At 34.6% G+C, this 22052-nt stretch overlaps 1 protein-coding gene across 1 annotated transcript in view; it reads left to right on the top strand.

Annotated features, from left to right (window-relative positions):
* Positions 1 to 22052, top strand: part of ft (cadherin-related tumor suppressor fat) — a 103757-nt gene that overhangs the window by 27636 nt on the left and 54069 nt on the right. The window contains 3 exon segments of the mRNA XM_017616512.1: positions 10899 to 11132; positions 13013 to 13214; positions 18091 to 18440. Of these exon segments, the coding sequence (XP_017472001.1) occupies positions 10899 to 11132; positions 13013 to 13214; positions 18091 to 18440 (786 nt within the window).

Raw genomic sequence — 22052 nt, 5'->3', positions numbered from 1 at the left:
GTACTTATAGAACTTGAGATTTCTTTGAAAGCAACGCAAGAAGGCTAAATAACAAAAAATTTAGTTTTCGGATAAAATCAGAATATGGATTACAAAATGCCAACAACAACAATAACAACAAGGGTTAGTTAGACCAAAGCTGAGCTAAAGCGAAAGGACTAGGCTATAACAAAAACGACAGCACAACAATAAAAACAACAACAAAAAGCACAACAGCAACTGCAAGTATGTATGTGTGAACGATATCGGCGCTTCCAAGAAATTGTTAGCGGACTTTATATTTGTTGTTGCTTGGGGTTTTTTGTTGGTACCTATTATTTTTTTGTTTTTATTACTCTTCTTATTGTTGTTGTTGTTGTGTCCAATGTCGTCCTTATTGTTTTTTTGCGCCAATGTGCCAAATAAAGTTCTATATTCTACTCGCCTCATCTCACCTCACCACGCCGCCACGCCATCGCTTAAGCATTTATTTCTTATGTCTCTTCGGCTTAATCCTGCACTTCTTCGTCTTCTTAAACACCTTTCTATAGTTTGCTTTACTTCGGCATATTATTGAGACTGCTTGCTACCTTTTCTCATAATTTTTTGAACTGTTCTTACGCTTTTTTGTTTTTGTTTTTGTTGTTGCTCTCGTCGTCGTCGTCGTTGCATATGAAATCCTTTTCGAGCAAACTTCGATTGCTGTTGTTGCTGGCATTGTTTCGTATTTTTATTTTTTATTTTGTTTTGCTTGACTGTTTGTTGTTGTGTGAATTTGAAGTGATGCCTAGTGAAGTGTTTATAACATGTCCACTTTGGGATATCGTCTTCATGTTACACCTACCGGACAGTGCGGCGAAATGTTCATGGAAGCATGCATGGCATGGCATATTGGCACGCTGTGATGCTTACATAGACATACATATATACACTCACAGCAAAAAGTATTTGCACAGAGAATTTTTCACAATATATGCAAAACTTTTTTGCTTTTTCCGCTAGTTTTTTATGAAAATATGGTTCGTATTACAACAAAAAACAAAACAAAATAAAAATATGATTTCAAAACTTTGTGCAAAATTTAGAAAAATTCAAACAATTGTCATGGAAATTTTTTAGTTAGATTTTTTAGGATTTTTATCGATTATGCAGTTTTGTAGCCCATTAAATTTTATGGTATACTAAAGTGCAATTTTTTGGCATTTTTTTCAAGCATTTTCTTCCATACAACAAAAATCTAAAATACTTTGTATGGAAAAATATACAAAACACTTACAACAAAAAAAAATCTCAAAAATCAGAGCAAAAAAAATTTTATAAACTGATTAAAAAGTTTAAAATTTGCATTAAATTTTTTTTTAATTTTTCAGAGTTTTACACAAAGCTTACCAATTATATTTCAATGTTTTTTTGTTGTAGTAGCATGAACTATATTTTCATAAATTATACGAAAAATAAAACAAAAATTGTTAAAATAAAATATTGTGAAAAATTTTATGTGCCAATACTTTTTGCCGTGAGTGCACATATGTGGACATGTAAGTACATACATATATGCAAGTCACAGTTTCGATTTAGCGTGAAATAACTGGTAATTTAAAATCACTTTGTTGACGGTCACAACCAAGACGTAGGAGGAGGAGAGCCATATGCTTCGTTAGGCGCTATTCTGCTGACTAAACTTGCAAATAGGATATGTAGTTCGGTTCAAATGGCGAGATCAGATAGTATTCTCTCTCTGGTATACATCAAAAAAGCTTCAGAGCTTTGCTATTTTTTTTTTTGAGTTATCAAAAATTACTTCAATCAATTGCAACCCAGGAGGTCCTTATTTGTGTCCAGTCCAATCTTGATCGTCATTTCTTGTAATAAGCTGTAGTTACTAACTTACTTGACTAAAAGCTTAAACAGACGGCAGCGTTGATCCGGATTAACTCGGATATGAAGAAGAAGAATTTTTTTTTGTTGCAGATTAGAGAGCCTAGCTCGAAAATGAGGATAATCTCTGCATATGTAAACGTATCTATATAAAGAGTTGCCACCTGTTAAAAAACTAAACTCAAATTATTTAATAAACAATGCTACCAGATCCGCTCCGTTCGTTCGATTTTCACAAATAAGGTGTCAAATTACAGATTTTGGACTGTTAATCTGCAATAAGGTTTTACCCTTTTGAAAAAGTTGTCACCTTTAAAAAAAATTTACTTCAAATTATTAAAAAATTTAAACTCCTTATTAAAAATGGGCATCTTTCGAAATGGTTTTCAAAAGCATTCTTCTTAACTTAACTGCGTAAGGGTTGCCACCTGTTAAAAAAATTAAATTCAATCTCTATTAGGGTAGTTAGGTAATGGAAATATGTGTCTCAGACAAAAAGAATTTAAGAGGGTAGTAGTTTTAAATATCTTGAAAAGGGTTGCCACCTGGTGTAAAAGTCGAAATTAGTCAATTTATAGGAAATTAAATACTAAAATATCTTAAACAAAGGATTCTTAAGAAATTTTGATTTTGAATGCTAAGAATAATTTTGAGGTATTTAAAGACGGTTGCCACCTGTTTGAAGAGTTAAATTTAAAATATTTATGTGTTAAGCCAAATGAATTATTCAAATATTGGTATCAATCGGAATGCTTTTGAAAAGTTTATATTTCTAAACTAAACTATATTTGAGGGGTTGCCATATTTAAAAAATAAAAAATCAACTTTAAATATGTTCATAGATGCATTCATTAAAATCTCTAAATTTTTAGTAGAATATATATTTCAGGCTGGCATTTCAGGTATTCTTCACAGAGCTTACATTTAAGATTATGCACTTACATACACACATATGTAAACAAGTCTACTCACACTAAATAATCTACAATGTGCCAAAGAATCCCAAATATTCGCACCTTGTTTGGCAAAAAAAAACAAAAGAGTATGCCTTTTTAATTTTCAAGCGATTCGCAAACGCTATAACACAGCCCATTGCGCCTATTGCCAGGTTAGGACATTTAGTTCGAGTTTGACCAACATGGGCATGTATATTGAACATTGCACAAACACATGTGAATATATAAATATGTGTGTATGCCTGGTGGTATGCTTGTACATAATCACCTTGCAACATATCTGGACTTGAACACCTCAAACTTGCAAACACAGTCACCAGCAACTTCAACAGAATTTAGTTATAGGTAGGTAGGTGCCATACGACCCCGCAGATAACAATTTCGACAACAAAGAACAAATTTCTTCAAAAGCAGATTCAGGGATTCCGATGTAGAGGGTGCTGTTGTGCATTGGGAGGGAAATTTTCTTCCAGATATGTTGAGTAAGGAAATGCAGAGAAGTGAGCGATTTTAATTAGTTGTGGTATTCAAGAGCAGTTGATAGGGTTTCAAATCAAATAAAAATATAAAATAAAATAAATTAAAAATAGCAGCGGAATTACTCAGGAAAAAGTTGTATCATCACTCATGTATTCAGTTTCATAGGTACATTAGGGTGCATCACCAAAAAGGTAGCAGTTTTCCACCAGAATTATGAAACCTATTACATACATTCTTAGACTTCAGCCAAAATATTTATGAAAAGTATTAAGATTTGTGTGAGCCTGACGCTTTTGAAAATACCTCCAAAATCTCGTTATTTTGATTCCGTTGATAAAGTAAAAAAATATTTAGATTTGTGTGAGCCTGACGCTTTTGAAAATACCGCCGAAATCTCGTTATTTTGATTTTGCTCATAAAGTTAAAAAAATGGTATACAGATCTTTTAAGCTGAAGCTCTTCAATGATCTGAGGTAATTTTTTGGAAAACTTAATATTTAATATTTTCAACTGGGCTCAGTTCTTAATATTTTTTCCAAAATATTTCGGCGGAAGTCTTAAAATATAATAAATTTTATAATTCCGATGGTACCTATTCACCCTAATGTACATAAATTGGTTAGGTTAAATATTAAATATTGATTGTATTTCATGTTATTCATTTTATCGAGACCAGAAGACGACTTTATCATAACTACTTCAGGAATATCTCAAAATGATAGCTAACTAGTACCGAAATGTCCCTGAAATAGACTCGAAATGGTTCTGAAATCGGTCTAAACCAGTCCTGAAGTGGATCTGAACGAGTCTCAACCAGTTCAACTAAACCCAAACTAGTCCTTAAATAGTCATGAAGGGTACTGAAAAGCTCCGAAATGGTCCTGAATTAGTTTTGAACAGTTCAGGAAACGGTCGCGAACATGTCCCCCGAAATGATCTGGGATAAGTCTGGAAATGGTCCTAAAATGGCCGTCACTTATTAGATCCAAGAGGATACTACCACTATTCCCAAAATGGTTCTAAAATAGTTCTGAATTTCATCCTGAAATCGTCCTGAACTAAACCCAAAATTAACCCAAACTAGTCCCGAAAATATCCCGAACAAGTCCTTAAATAGCCGTGAACTAGTCAAGAAATGTTCATTTGTAAACACAAGAAGCAATTACAAATTTTCTGCTGGGTTAATGCAAATTTTCACGATACCGAAAGCTAAGATGCGTACACATCAAAAATTTGGGTTTTTTATTCTATAAGTAAAGTTTATTAAAGATCTGAAAAATCGACTAAGAAGTTGGGCTTTTGGAAAAATATAGCAAAAAGGAACAACAAAATTCATATTCAATCTCACAGCCATTACTCTGCAGTTCGCGATATTTTTAACCTCCCCTTGTATGCATGCCGAATATAGGTGTTACTGCTTTTGAATGGTTAACTGATTTGCCAACCGACCAACTCTCTACATATGTACATAAGTTATTCGCTGAGCGGCCGGTCACTCTTGCAGCATCTCAACACAAACGGCAGGCAGCACTGTTGTTATTACCGTCTGCAGTTACAAAGAAAAATAATATAAATATATTATGCTTTTTTTTTTGGCTTTTAATTTTCAAGGTCTCTACACTACTTAAAGGCGAGATTATTCCTTAACTTAAGTGATGCGCTGTGACACAGTAAAAGTCATTGCATTATGGCGACACTTTGTACGGCTATTTCACTTCATGCAGAGCTGACTGTTACTATTTGCTTGATAGTGTTTTTGTTACTTATACTTTTACTTTTGAAGCAATTGAACATTTATGTATGCATGTAGATATGTAGTTAAGTGTGTTTGTTTTTGTGTTTAGCAGTGATCAGCTTGCTGGACTGCCCGCCAGCCAGCCAGCCAGTCAACTAAAGTTGACAACATACTCTACTGGAGTTCTGTGAAGTTGGCCAACTTCAGCTGTGTGCATCAAAGCGGCAAGCAGGAGCAAAGGTATATGGGTAATTCCATGTCAAATCGACCAATGGTTGGAATGAAAATTGGTCAAAAGTTTTCTTTCAACCTATAATGGAAGTTCTACCAACAGAAAAAAATTAAAAAAAATTTTTTGCAAAAGGTATACGAAATTCAAAATTTCACAATTTTTCAAGTTTTTGAAGGTTATTTTGTTAATACCTCAAAAACTATTATAGTTACAAAAAACATCCTGGACGCGTTTCAAAGAGCATACTTGGGGCTATGTATAAATGTATAGGTATGTGTTAAAAAAAAATATAAACTAAAAAAAAATTAAAAAATTTCAAAATCGCAAAATTTTCAAATTTTTGGGGCTACATTTTTTTGCACATTACATCTGCATATTTTTAAAAGATCCTAGAATTTTCAAGGAATCGTTTTTGGTTTTTTGTAAGTTATGAATTTTTGAGTTTTGAAAAAAGAAATTTTCTATCTTTCGCAATCTATTAATAAAATATTATCAAATTATTTAACACTCAATTTTAGTATTTTGAGCATCAAGTATTAAGCGTAATACATATTGAAAGTAAAATTTAATGGGAATCAAATATTGATACACAAAATCTCAATATTTATCTCGTTTTCATTCCTGCTTCCTCGACAAACTCGTTCAAGTTAATATGTTTTATTTGAAAATCCTCTCCTTAGTTAATTCATATAGATTCATTTGTCCTGTAATCGCCTTACCCTAAATACAAAAATTGAGAATTCATGTGATAATATTTTATTAATATATTGCGGGCGAAAAAAAAAATATTTTTACCAAAACTCAAAAATTCATATCTGACAAAAAAATCAAAAAACACCTGCGAGAAAATTTTAGAATCTTTTAAAAACATGCAGATATATCATTAAAAAAAATTTATCCCAAAAAGATACTAGTTTTTGTTTTATCCAATTTTGAAAATTTTTTTGAATTTTTCCTTTTTTCGATTTTTTAATTTATTTTTTTAACACATATTTTTGTGGCCCCAAGTATCTTCCTTTAAAAGAGTCCAAGATGTTTTTGTAGCTATATCAGTTTTGAAGATGTTAATAAAATAAACTTGAAAAACTGGAAAAATTGTGAAATCTTCAATTTCGCGTAACTTTTGCAAACAATTTTTTTTTTTAAATTTCTTTGTTTCGGAGCACTTCATTATAAGTTGAAAGAAAACTTCTGACCAAATTCTATCCAAATCGTAAGGGATGGATTCCAACCACAGGTCGATTTGACACGGAATTACCCATATACACATATATTAATTACATATGTACATATGTAAGTGTATGTGAGTATGTGCTTATATTCAAGTATTTATTATACATGTATGTTTGTTAATAATTTGCTATGTCTGCCTGTAATGGGATAGCAGCTCATCGACCGGAAAGCCTTGCGTCAGTGTCAAGCGCGAGAGGAATTTTTTACTTATAAAACCATAAAAAATGTCAATATATTCGAACACCTTACACGGCGCACAGTGTTGCAAATGCGGATGAAACCTTATTTTTTTAACGTAGTTTTTCTGTGACTAATTTTACTACTTATATTAGAAAAAAGTTTTTGAACGAAATTTTGCCTATCAAAATTAATTTATTGATGCAACAGTTACCCTTTTCTGAACTTTGAATAAAAAAAACGTGTTTTGATAATTGAGGTCCGCGAGCGAAAAAGTACAAGGTTCAGGATTTACTCTTTATGAACGCAGCTTTTCTCTTTCAGTATGATTTTTTGAAGTTCAAATTTAAAGAACTAATATAAAAAAAAAAAAGTTTTTAAGACAAGCTTTTATTAGTGGTTAGAATACTTTAACCCCATCGCACTATTATTTCATGTATATGTACATACATATATTAGGGCGGATCAATTCCTTTTGACTAAGCGTTTGACAAATTGCGAAAATAGGTTTCGAAAAAAAATGTGAAAGTATGCACTGTGGGCTCTCTGGTTGAAGTTTTCAGAAAAAGATAAGTGCGGAAATGAACTCCTCACGCCAAAAAACCCCCTTATAGCATATTTTTATACAAAATTAGATCACTACTTTACAACACCGCAGCAAAATTCTGAGAATTAATTCATTTCGCAATTTTAAAAATTCCAAACCTAATAAAAGCTTGTTAAAAGTGATCATTAAAATAATAATTTTTTTTTAGTTACTCATTGTATTTTTGTTGGAAAATGGGGTTATCAAATTTCTTAAGTGTGAAAATGTTTTATATTCAACGCGAAGTCCTTGCATGATGGGCAGTTATTTTCAAAAACGCGTGCTTTTTGTAACACTGTGCCTGGGTGCATGAAAATATTTGCAAAAGCATGCAGACGTATGCAGAAATAATCACAAAAATATATACATACATATATAAGCATATAGAAATGTAAGTGGAAATAAATGAAATGCAGTTGCATGGACAAAAGTAAAATTTAAAATTTATTGACCGCCATTGAGTCGGCTGTTGCCTCGGCTGCTGCCGCTCTGCTCATTGTTGCAAGCAGAAGATTTTAATTTCGTTTATTTTTTTTTTGCTTTCATTGTTAGCTCCACGTCAGTGCTGCCGCCGCCGCCGCTGCTCATTTGCAGTCATAAAAAACTTATTAAGGTCGCTTTGTTCACACTTTACAGGCCATTTAGTGAATTTACACGGTGAGAAAAACAGAGGAAACTGTCATATTTTGCGCCGTACTTTGCATTTTTTTTTTTTGTTTTTGCATTTTTGGTTTTAGTTGTTGGTACGTGATTTTTCGCAAAAGACTGCACTGAAAAATTTTTGCTTTTATTTTTTATTTTGCTTTACTTTACTTTACTGCAATTTCGTCTTATTATATCCATATTTAAATGTGTTTACGTGGTATATTTTAATAAAGCGTCATACATGTCAGACGCCTCTCAACAAAGGCATAAACAGCAGTTCTATCCTTCGCATGCCAAAACATGCACATGCATACATTCTTACATACATACATATGTATGTACTTCGGTACTTACCAGCGTATGTATTTAAATAAGTTGTACGTGCATCCATATTCATATGTATATATGTATGTATGTATATGCAGTTTGTAGCTTTTGCTGCGCATCTTCCCTCCAATGTCTGTCTACCTTGTCTGCTTACTTACCTGATTATTTGTGTCCACTCGTCGTCTGCTGCCTGTTTGCCTCCTGCCGGGCTGTCTCCAGCGCATTCGTGATATGAATAAGAACTGACAGCTGTTTCCACCTTTTAAACGCATTTAAATGCATCGCAAAAAAATTATTTAACCATAAGACAACAACAACAACAACAACTACAATAAAAAAAAAACAACAACAAAGAACAAAATTAAAATGTGGTTTGTTGTGAATGCATTTTATTGTAGAATAAATGCAAACCGAAGTGGAAGCAAGTGTGTACGAAAAATTAAATAAATCGAATGCCAAAAAAAAAAAGTATTTATATGTATGTATGTACGTACATCTGTGGTCATCAGCAATAACCGCTTAAGTCGAAAAGCCTAAATTCGAGAAAAAACGTTTTAAACATTTGGATTGTAATGTTTACCTTTCTTTTCTCTCTCTCTCTTAAGTCGACTTAGGCGGTTATTGGTACGTAAACTCAAATCCTTGGGTAAATTTTAACGATATACTTTTCGTTCTGTAACAGTAAACTGTATTTTCTTCAAGAAATTTTTATTTTTTTTTCTTATCAATATTTTTAAATATACTAGGTTACCCTCACCCGTCTGGTTAAGTGTACATATGAAGTATTTACGTGTTAAATTATGTGCAATTTAATTCAATAAAACCCAATAGTTAAACAGAGATTTTCACATTTTTATTTTTTTCTAACCCTCTCCGAAATATTGTCACACTAAACCCTTCTTAAGCCTCTTTCATCAAGCGTCCATATTTTGTGATACATATTTCAATCAATTAAATCCCGTAATTCAAATTGCATTCTAAATAGGTGGCAACCCTCCCACATATAATTTTCAAAAATTCTTCTAATGATAATTCATAATCCATTTATCTTATTAAACAATTTAAATATAACTTTTTAAAGAGTTAGGGTTGCCAACATGCACCTAAAAAGATGATTTTTTCTAAATTTTTTCGGTTACCCATATTTTAATATTTTTTATAACAAAAATATTTTATATAAAAATTATTTAGATTTGGGTTTTAAAATAGATGGCAGCCCTCTTCAAGATATTTTCAAACCGCAACCTACTTAAACTTGTTTCGTCTAGCAACCATTTCAGTTATCTAATTCAGGTTGAATCTGACTTTTTCGCTAGGTGGCAACGCTCCTAAATGTAAGTTAGAAATGAAGCTTTTTCAAAACCATTTCGATTGATTACCATATTGTAATGATTTATTTAACATTTTAAATAATTTCAATTTAATATAGTTATAGACAGTAGGCAACCCTCTTCGAACGCCTCAAAAATATTCTAATGTTCAGCTAAAGATTTGACATCCATGTTTTAAAATTGTACATAACTTGTGTGTAATTTAATTAAACTTAACTTTTCAAACAGGTGGCAACCCCCTAAAAAATATTTTCAAACTAAAGCCTTCTAAAAGATCTTTATTCTGATATCCATTGGGTTCATATTTGAACAACCTATTTCTCTTAGTTCAAGTTGAATTTGACTCTTTAAACAGGTGGCAACGCTCATTCATGTAGTTCAGAAACGAAGCCTTTTCAAAACCATTTGAATTGATACTCTTGTTATAGTAAGTCATTAAACTTAATTGAATACAATTTTTTAACAAGCGGAAATTCTTATCATATTCAAACCTAGACTTTCTTATATCTAATATATGAGTTAATCCAACGACTGGCAACCTTCTTGAAAATATTTTAGAAGGTGAGCTTTCTAAAATCTCTTTGGTTTGATAACCATATTTTTATATTTCTTTACATTTGTCTAACCAAATAAAAGGAATTTAATTTTTCAAACAGGTGGCAACCGTCTGCAAAACTTTTTTTTCAATGAGCTCTCTTAAACACTTTAGAATTTGACATCCGTATTCCGATGTTTGATCAATCTGTTGAATTTAATTTTATTTTACTTTTTAAACAGGTGGCAACTCACTTCAAACCTCTTCTGTAGTCGGACCACAAGTAGAGCCTATCGATTGCATAAATGCTTGCAACAAGCTTCTCTTTTATATACATATACACACATATTGACGGTACTTTGGTTATTTATAGACTTTTTTGTTAGAGAATATTTTGAAATACGACGTTTTGCCAAAGTACCGTTGACATATTTATGTCATAAGCTAAGGTGGTTAATTTAATTTAATTAATAAATATTTATTTTGTACATTTTTTCTCGACATTCTTGGTGTTCTAAATATTTTTTATTTGTTTATATTGTTTTTTCCGATGTTTTAGGTTCGACATTTTAAATTTCGTCCATCGCACCAAAACCATTTACTATATTATTAAGTAATTAATTTCAAATTTAATTGGCAACTCTATTCACTAATATGAGCTGCAAAATTAAAATATTTATGTCACTTTTTTATACTCGTATTAATGAATATACATACATATAAACGTATGCATTCTAAATTCAATCTCATACAAAACTCATTAATTTTTTCACACATTCATCTCATTTCCAACTTTTTTCGCAGGTCACCGACACCAATGACAATCCACCGATTTTCGATGAACCCGTTTACTCCTTTGACATACCCGAAAACGCCCCACGTGGCTATCAAGTTGGTATTATTGCCGCCACCGATCCGGATTTGGGCGATAATGCGCTCGTTTCGTACACCGTCATTTCGGATTGGGCCAATGATGTATTCAGTTTGAATCCGCAAACGGGCGTTTTCACTCTGACAGCACGTTTGGATTATGAAGAGGTGAGTGATGTTGCGTTAATAAGTTTCCTGAAATGATCAGAAGGAAAGTTTTGTTTTAAAAGCTTTTGCAATTGTTGCCGTGTAAACAAAAAATTTAAAGGAAATGCAATTTTTTTTGGCACAAATGTTACGCAATCAAATGAAGAAACGCTCGCATGTTGTTCTTTGAAAGCTTAAGCAAAATTTTTCTTTCGCGTGCATCGCATTTAGGTCTATAAGCGTTCTAAAGCAATCAAAAGATTAAATAGCTTATCGCAGTTTTAACTGAATAATATTTGCGCCCCGAGGAATTTCATAAGAAATTTCTTAAATTGTTCATGGGTTATCATGTATCAGACATTTTCCTGGCATAGCAAATAATATTCATGCAGTTTTTAAGAAATACATCTCAAAATAAATCTCCGCAGACAACTGATATCCAACCCTAAAGCTTCTAAAAAGAGCTAAAGCTAAAGAGTGGGCGGTAGAAGGACTTTGCAAGAAGATAAAGAAGAACTGATTCTACACTACAAAGTACATTGTCCGTCGACCGTATCCTTTGTATTAGAAATAGGATGCAGAAATTCCGAAACTTCAACTTGAAATTAACGGAAAGTTCCCGAAATCTTCGACCCGTCCATAAATATGCCTACTGGGACTCTATTGAAGATACTGCAACTCAACTATTCACCACTAAGAGAGATGTGTGTGGAAAAGAATCCAATCGGCGCGAGCACCGACCGCTTTCTCGAGTACTGAATTCGATGTTTCCAGAAATAGGCGATTGCTCTCACACTCCGGTTTGAAAGAGAAACCAGTGCCTTTTATCCGGATGACGCTTTTACCAAATTATAACTGCCGCAGTGTAATCCCCCGCTTCATAAGCACTGAATGTAGTCCGCAATATGATTCCCACACATAAATATATACCTACAGGAAACCGCGATGTACTCAGCAGAGAGTCTGGGCTGTGGAGATCGAGTATCTTCGGGCATAGCTCAATCTTAAGCATGGCTTCGCTTTTGGCTTGAATGTACATTTGCGGTTTCCATCCAGAAGGGAATTTAGAAGGGGCCAAGTTGCCGATATGGAAGCTATCTGTATCTACACTGACGAGTCAAAGATGGATTGCGGTGTAGTGACAGGGGCATATTCCGAGGAGATTGGTGTCATTCGGGCCCTAATCGGCTGGCATATTTCATGCAGAAGTTCTGGGCACTTGTGAAGCCTGTATTATACTAAACAATAGTGCTACGAGGAAAGAAAGAGGGGTTATTATATATTATCAACTGAAACCAAATCTAAGCAAGTCAAAGAATGCAAGATAGAGCTATGCTCGGCGTCTCAGTCATAGGAACATAGAAGGCAACGAGAGAGCAGACGAAGCTTGTTTGATTGATAATTACATTCCTCGGATTTACCTTCTCAGACACTAAATTTAGACGCAACATAATCTTTAGGACGCGCAGTAAAAAAGGGGTCCAGCTACGTGTGCAGGAATGAAGGAGATCTTAGGCGCAAAACTAGGAAAGCATGCAGTACTTGCGGAAAACCAATTGTCCTTAACGATGCTCAAAATAAATGTCCAAAATATTACTTAATATTTAAATATTTATAATCTTTTGCAAGCGTTTATCAATTTGTTCAAATTGTAATCGATTATTATTTAAGTGAGCACTGCTGCTGGTGGTGCCCGCGTACCTCAGCCATGAGAACTAGTATTCAATAAAATATTTACTCAAGACAAAAACGCCTTAGGAAATTATATTTAAATTGGGTTTTTCTTTAGAAATCGGAAAAAATTTAGCAGTCACCAAATTTATATTTGTCACATTTTGCATGAAATTTGTTAAAAAAAAATAAATAAATACTAAGTACTTCCAATTATTCTCTTCAAACAGGTACAACATTACATACTTGTGGTGCAAGCGCAGGATAATGGCCAACCCAGTCTCTCCACCACATTAACGGTTTACTGCAATGTATTGGATTTAAATGATAATGCACCCATATTCGATCCGATGAGTTATTCGAATGAGATATACGAGAACGTATCGATTGGTACACCGATTGTAACGGTCACAGCAACCGACATCGACTCAGGTAAGAAGTGAAACAACGATTTTGAATGTATAGAAAGTGCTTTTAAAGAAAATTGGAAGCGTTGCACACAGTCAAACGATACCTGCTTAGATGGTTTATATACTTAAGAACCGCAGAAGCAATGATACATATAGTTAATTATAACATTTATTAGAATAAAAAATATATCTATATATTCGCGAAATTCGCTTACAAAAATCTGTATACAAAACTTTGACTTGATTTCTCTCGCTTCACCGGCTTCAATCGCCTAAGTAGCTTTGCCTCCGAAAATGCACTAAACCATGCCACACTTTCCACACACGAAAACTAAGTTTACGATTTGTTGGCGCATTTGAAACGTTCTTCACCTATTGACCCACTAAACGGCAGCGGTAGTGTTTCAAATGTTTCGTGTGCCTATTTTTACGCTAAAAATAAAATAATAATCATAATATCTCTTAACTGGCATAGTACGTTGAGTACTACTGTGTCTGCGAGTTTGTCAAGCAAAAAACACATACATACATATAAGGGAGCCACAAACACAACAATAACAAAAGGTATGCGGAAAAATGAGCATCTCACGATTTATGACTGACACCTTTCCACACAGCTTCAGCTTCAGCTTCTGTTTGCGCGCATTTGTGGCGTTTTGTCTACCTTTGGTTGATGAGTCGTCGCGCCATTTATTCGTTTATTATCTTTTTTTATTGCTGCTTTTCACTACTTATTTACTACTTTTTTTTTTTTAATTCACTGTGCTAAATTAAGCTAAAAATGTTGATGGTGGCAGCAGGATTAGAACCCTAATAGTTAGTTTGGCGGGGCAGGAAGGGCGAGAAAGGTGCAGAAAAAAGGCAGACTAGTTTGAGTTTGTAGAATAAAGGTTTTTTTTTTTAAGGTGTGTACGAAAACCGCATACAGAAAGTAGATTAGCTTGAGCTATGCTATTGCAAATGAGTTTTTGAGTAATTTTCACAACTTGCAGGCATTTACATTAGGGTGGTCCAAAAAAAGGTAAAGTCGGAATTTTTATGCGCTCATCCCTACGATTGTTCTATATCGAAAAAATATGCCCCACTTTTTATTTTGAAATAAAAAAATTTTTAGGGGACGCACAAAGTTTGCCATGTATTTTTATATGGGATAAAACATCTGTGCGAGGAAATGGTATAGAATTCTTGAAAATAAATATTTTTCGATCGGAAAACTCTGGTTCTCTGCAGGAGACTTCCAATAACAATACTCATTTGTTTAATGGACCATTTTTTAAGATACAAGGTGGCGAGAGCATACAAATGCCGACATTACTTTTTCCACATACATTTTTGGACCACGCTAATGTACATAAATAAGTAGAATACCGCAACATAATAGTTCTGGCGAAATTCACTGGGACAATTGCCTTAGAAATATGTATGTATGTATAGATGTGGTTTAAATTTCTTTGTAATAATACTCGCAAAAGACTCTTATAAAGGGTGGTCCTTGTGGCCGTTTTTTTCACAAAGATCTCGCATTGTTCGCTTACAAGTCCCAATTTACTCAGGAATTTAAGGCACACGACCTTCCGCTTCGCTATCACTTCTCAATGTTAGACTTTTTTCTGTGCTGTGTCGTGAAGTACCGATGTTATGCGTACAATCTGTTAACGATTCTCGGTACTTAAGGCGAATATCGAGCAAGCGTTTCGTGAGATAGAGGCAGAAACCGCCACCGAGGTCTTGGAAAACTGGGTTAACAGGATGCGCTTCTGCAATGCCAGCCGAGGCATCTTCATGAACGAAATCGTTTTCCTTAACTAACGAATGGGAATATTTGCTCTTTCGATTAATCCAATAATAAATATACCGAAAAAGTTGGAAAAAGCAGAATATTATATTTATTTGAGAAAATTAGAGTAAATATTGGCCTACAACTTCGAGTCGAGGAGAAGTCCACTGAAATCTATAACTGATGGGTCCAAATTCTGCTAGCAACTTCCAATTGAAAGTGCTGGGTATTGAGAGGGTCTGAAAGGTATTAGAGAGAAAAGAGAAGCTTACGTTTTGGCTGATAGCGAAGCGGCATTTCTGGCCTCACCGGAAATAAAGTCTAAAATGGTCACACATGGCAAATGCGCATTTAGCTCGACGGTCAAGTCAATAGGCATCTCTCACGGCCGGGTTCGCGGACTTACATGGAACTGAGAGGGCTGATGAGTTGGCTAAGGCCGAAGCAACTCTTGATGAATACGAAGCAGGTACAGTAAACTTTCCGCTCGGAGAACTATCCTCTTGAAAAAGCCTTCAAACCTGCAAAACTGCGAGGAATATATGGCCACGACAGCGGGACATCTGGCCATTGGCGAACATTCAGCCGAAGTGGGTCTTCGCCCACAATCTACAACCCACGGCTCCGCAATTACAGTCTAGAGGGAAGTAAGTTTTTTTCTCCGTTGTCATCCACCGAACCAACACCACATGGAACAGTATCGCCTGACTATCGCCGTGCAGATCCTCAAGGATGAGGTGCCACGACAGCTTGCTTTCGAGTATTATTCCAAGTTATTTGGTGTGTTGCGTTCGCTGGAGCTTTTCCCCATCAAGCTTAAAGTTAGACCAGTTTGGAATCTTGTATTTCCTGGTGAAAAATACCAGATCTGTCTTTACTGTGTTGATGCTAAGCTCCCGCTTCAGTTGGCCAAACATTTGTCTCGCGTAATGCTTGGCTCATAATCTGAGTATAAGACAGATACTTTCCGCTTGCTATAAAATAAATATCATCTGCATATATGCAGTAAATTTGGCAGGCCACTTTCCATTTTCTTTAGTATCCTGTTGATCACTAGCGACCATAGTAGTGGTGATAATACGCCCCTTGCTGTGTACCTAAGATAATTAGTTTGGTGGTCTCATGCCAACCCCATTGCGCCGCAAGACTACTGCAGCTCAACATACTGCTTATCCAGTTCGAAATTATGACTTGAACCTATCATCTAAGATGGCTTGCTTAGAGACATTTTTTAAAGCCTCAGCTTGTTCCAAGATGTTGGAACATCGGTTAGCCTTAAATAGCTTTCAAATATGTTGTACATTTAGCCTCTGGCCTTCTTCCGGATCCAGCTTCTTACGCTGCGAAAAGGTGCTTAAAGATCGGGATCAACTCATAAATATATAGCCGACGTCTCGTAATCTCTAGGCACTATATCGATGGACACAACGTTTAGCATTTCACTTAGTGCATAGGTGTAGTTCGAAGGGGCGCCTCTGCTTCCAATTTGGGCAGTTATTGGCACGCTCTGTTAAAACTTAACTCTGTCGGCCCTATCTAGGCCTTCCTACAAAAGAAAGTACCAGACAATAAAACTGTTGACGATTAGAAGAAGGCAACAAACCATCTTCTGGCTTCCAGGTTAGCTTACTGTCGAGCGCCAAGCCCGGGTACTTCACCATGTCAGATAGCATAAGTGGAATGGCTTTCAGTTACCAAACTCGCTTCAATACGATAAAGGCGCTAAAGTGTTAATTTAAGCCTTCGATCTTTGCTGGCTGCCAAGCAAATCCACTTTAAAGTGCCAAATGGTAAATAGATTTCGCGCTCTTTAAATAGTAATTTATCATAATCAAAAAAGAAATCGCAGACAATGAGAATTCTAGCAAACCCAAAAACAACAACAACAACGCGCTCGTGCTATTCACAAAAGCTGAGAGTGTATGAAAGCAACTGTCAGCAGCAGCAACAGCATTCATTATAGGATGAGTTGATATGATAAAGTTACCAGGCAATTGGAGGCTGGCAATGCCATGATTTTTGATGCCTGATGTTGTGTTGAAAGTGTGTCTAAGAAAGTAGCGGTTCGAGCGCGAGCGCTTTTGAGTGGGTGCCAGCAGTTTTTCCATACAAAATTCAAACGTCAATGGATGTAACACAAAAGCAATCGACCATGAAAGGGGGGCAATAAAAAAGGTGGCAGTAAGTCAGCGCGGCACAGTTATGATTACAAGTTAGGCGAGAAAATGGCGAGAGGCCAACGAACGAACGCAGCCAAACAGCAAACAGTTAGCTGAGAAGCGCTGAGCCTCTAAGCAGGCATGCGGGTGGATATATGCATATCATACATTGGCAAACACACAACAGCAAAGTTAACTTCAATTTAAAAAGGCGTCATAATTTTCACCAAATTATCTGCTGCTGCATTTTACCGCAGAATTCAATTTTTCCACTGATTTTGCGCGCTTTCAGAAGAAGGCATGCTGATAGGGAGGAGCGTAGCGAGTAGTTGGTAGCTCTGCTATAGCAAAATATGAGTTGTTTTAAGTGAAAATTCAAAAATGCCACAAAAGTTTTGTGGCTGGCTGCTCGGCTGTTTTGTTGCAATTTGGCAGCGGTGGCAGCTGCGCTATTGGAATTTGAAATTATAGGGAAAATCAAGTAGTAGTAGTAGTAGGAATGAAGACTTAGAAGAAAGTTTGATGGTGGTTGCAATAGCAAATAATTTATAATAATATAGGAGCACAACAACAACAACAACAGGGAACAAGGAGCAGCAACAACCAAAACAACAACGATAAAATAATACAGCAACGCCTTTCGAGCTGCTAACAAAGCGACAGCAAGCACTTAACGCTACTGACGAACTAAGTAGACAGCTAACTAGCCGCAAGCAGCTATGTGCAGCAGGCCGCAAGCAGCTATCGATTACCAAACGAAACATCGACATCGACACACGAGTTGCTCTGTTGCTACTGCTGCATTACTTTCTTTTGTCTTTTTTTTTTTAAAGCGCTTTCTATGAATGCTTCAGCGCATTTTTTGCAAGATTATTTATTTTTTTTTTTTTTGAATTTTTGCTAAACAATTTTTGCTTATTTTTTTATATTTCCATGCTCTTCTTGTTTTGTTTTCCATCAAGGCGATAACGGGCGCATCGAGTATGCGATTACGTCGGGCGATGATAATAACGACTTTGAAATTGCTGCCAACGGTACGATACGTACACGCCGTGAACTTGATCGAGAAACGAAAAGTTCATATAATTTAATTGTAACCGCAAGAGATTGTGCCAAAGAATTTCCAACAACAACAACAACAACAACAACCGCTGCACAAGTAACACACAACGAAGGCGCCGATCAGCAGCAGCAGCAGCAGCATCTTCAACATCACCACCACCACCAGCAGCTGCAGCGACGTCAACGCCAATACCGACAGCAACAATATGTGGAGCAACAACCGCAACAACGTCTATCATCAACAGTGCAGGTAATTTGCATGTAATAGAATAGAAAAATAATATGCTTAGATGGGCAACTAGTACTTCCTATACAACAATGCTCTTACTTAGTATACATACATACGTGTATGTATATAAATATTACGGTGGTCCAAAAATGCATGTGAAAAAGCGAAGTCCGAACGCTCTCACCGCTGTGATTGTTCCACACCGAAAAAATATACCCCTTTTCCGAAGTCAGAAACTATTCAGAGGTCGCTCAAAGCACTCAAAGTTTTCCATGAATTTATATGAAAAAAAGTAAGTGCGCCTAGGCCTCACTGGAGAAGTGAAACTTACGTTATATATCTATTTTTCCTCATAACCAATATACATTCATACATCTGCTTTTTCTGAATGTTATATTTTCTGTCCTTTTTTTTGTTTTTTTTGTCTAGATGCCTGCCTCTACCCCTGTTCCTTCTAACTACATTTATGTTATTCTGTGTTCCTTTATCTTCAATTTTATCTTTATACTCTGCGATAACAAAATTGATAGAAACATCCAACAAAATGTCGATAACAAAGCCGTTAAAAATACCGATAACAAAATCGATGACAAATTCGATCAAAATTTCGATAGCAAAATCGATAATAATATTGGTAGCAAAGTCGATTAGTAAATCGATAATAACATCGGTAAAAATATCGATAACAAAATCAATAAGTAATCTATAACAAAATCGATAACAAAACTTGCTTAGAAAATCGATAAAAATATTGTTAAAAATATCGACAACAAAATCGTTAAAAACATAGATATATAGTCGATAACAAACTCAATAAATAATCGATGCCAGAATCGATAAATAATCCATTACGGTATCGATAACAAAATCTATACAAATATCGATAACCAATTCTATAAAAATATCAAAAACAAAACCAATAACACTATCCATAACAAAATCTCTAAAAATATCGATTACAAAATCGATAAAAATATCGACTATTTTATCGATAGGTTCCGAAGATATCGATAGGTAATCAATAAAAATATTGATAAATATTTTAGTAATAAAATCGATACCAATGTCGATAACTAAACCGATAAAAATATCGATTATTATATCGATAAGTCCCAAGAATCCTGAAAATTTTTAAAGTCCCAAAATAGTTCCCAGATTTAGTCTCTGTGTCTCCATCTATATCCTTTTCTCTATAACTACCTTGGTTTTAATCTTCCTTCCTCTTCATCTTTACTTTTATCGGTATCCTCATCCTCCTCTTTGTCTTGACTTTTATGTTTATCGTTGTGTTCGTCTACATATTCCCCTTCACCTTAGCCCTTATATGTATATAAGTAAAGAGCTTAAATTTACCTTGATCTTCATTTTTGCCTTTATCTTTATTTTTCTTTGTTTTTGTTTTAATTTTTACCTTTGCCTTTATCCTTCTCTTTATCTACGTACGTACTCACCTTTACTTTCATTCTTGTATTCGTCTTTTTCTTAATGTTATTCTTTAACCATTTATTAGCAAGTTTTTGTTAAATTAATACCATGTGCATACACTCAAGAAGCACCTGTGTCAGCCCCAAAAATTTCCGTTGCACCATTTCCAACCAACCGCCGCTAAAGAAGTTTCACTTCAAAAAACAATTTTTCGTAGAAATGGAATAGTATTCTTAAAAATTAAGATTTTTCCATCCGAAGACTCTGCTTCCCTCCAGAAGACTTCCAACAATAATACTTAATTATTTATTTAACCATTTGTTAATATTAACTATTTTTAGTGGGTCCCCCCATTGCATGTTTGGGGTTTTTGGGGGGCCTATGAAAAAGAGTTAATATTAACAAATGGCTAAAAAAATGTATAAATGGGGTATTGTTATTAGAAGACTCCTCGAGACAAACAGAGTCTTCCGATCAAAAAATATCGATTTTTAGAATTCGATACTATCCCTACGAAAAAAAGAATTGCTTTTAACTACCTCTACATATTTTTTGATTTCAAAATAAAATAAAAGTGTATTTTTTCGGTATAGAAAAAAATAAGGGCTGAGAGCATTAACAATCCGACTTTACTTATTTTGGACCCCCTAATAAATTGGCATGCATATTCGTTAGGGTGAACTGAAAGTCCGTTTTTGTTTTTTTAATTTTTTCTGTTAATACCAAAAATATGGTTCATTGTGCTCTGAAAGAAATCTGTGCGAAATTAGAAAATTTTTGGCCAATATCTTAGGCCCACCCAAATCAATTAAAGTTAAAACAAATGAATTAATTATTTCGAAGATAGTTTCTGTTTTAGTAAAAAAATTGAAAATGTGAAAAACTCTCCAAAAGTTGCTCATATCTTATTCCCTACAAAAAGGCCCGATTAAGAGAGTCTGAGATATTAAAAAGTAATAATTGTTTCGCTCAGCGAGGTTGTTTTGGTAGAAAAATAAATTTACGAGTTAACAAAAAAATTGTTTGAACACTTTGCACTTTGATTGACTTAGACGAGCCTATTTGAACAAAAACGAGCTATTGACCAAAAATTTTAATTTTTCACAAGCAGTCAACCATATTTTTGCTATCACCAATAAAAATTCTAAAAAAAAATTGATTTTCGACCCACCCTAATAATTGTATAGGAGTACTATGTGCACATACATACATATATCTAGTAGAATAAAATCGCTGTGAAATTTCGTGCAAACTTTGCTAACGCTTACACATGTCTGCCTGTGTGTGTGTGTGTGTTTAATTGGTACGCGCTGGGTATTAAATTCAAGTGTAGTTAAAAAGGTGGCAGGCCTTCCGCATGCACCAAGTGGCCGATGTTGTGATGTGGCTATGCAGCTATGCCGGTGGCCTGTTGTTGTGCTGATGAGCTGTTAAAGACGCTGTGGTATGCAGTTATAGCCGATGGGAAAATGTTGCATTGCAGACATGTGGCTAGCTTAGCGAACAAAGAGTGCAGATAGATGGTAGGGAAATTTACTAATCAGAAACAAATGGCGTGGTACGCTGTACAGCAAATATTAAATAAGTTGAATGAAGAAAAATTTTTACGCATATTAATAAAATTTTTCACAGTATACGCAACAACTTTTATTCTAATATTTTTCCGCCAATTTTGTATGAAAATATGGTTCTACAACAAAAAACATAAAAATATAATATCTCAACTTTGTGCAAAACTCCAAACTTTTTTAACCCACCTTCAAAATATTAACTGAAACTATAGCTTTATTAAACTTATTTCTTGTGTTACTTATTCCCTAAATTCTGGCCGAATTTCAGGTGGCAACTCTCGAACATGTAGTTTAGAAATAAGGCCTTTTTAAATCCATATCGAGTGATACCCATATTGTAGTAATTCAATTAAATTAATTAGATTTAATTTTTAAACAGGTGGCAATCCTTCCAAAACTTTTCAGTTATATTCAAAATTTTCAAATTAAATTTGACTTTTCAAAAAAGTGTTGTCAGACTACAACCTTCAAAGCCACTTGCGTTTGGAACCATATTTTAATTTGTCATATAGCTTGCAAAAAATTAATTTCAATTTGAATTTTCAAACAGGTGGCCACACTTTTCAAACATAGATAACAGCTATTGAACTTTTAAATGAAAAAGTCATCAATAAAAATCAGTCAGTGACTTTTACTT

The sequence above is a fragment of the Rhagoletis zephyria genome, unplaced genomic scaffold, assembly GCF_001687245.7.
Source record: "Rhagoletis zephyria isolate East Lansing unplaced genomic scaffold, Rhagoletis_zephyria_1.1 Rzeph_scaffold_01220, whole genome shotgun sequence".
Lineage (NCBI taxonomy): Eukaryota > Metazoa > Arthropoda > Insecta > Diptera > Tephritidae > Rhagoletis > Rhagoletis zephyria.
The sequence above is the reverse complement of the archived record's forward strand: the minus strand, read 5'-3'. Positions and strand labels throughout refer to the sequence as shown.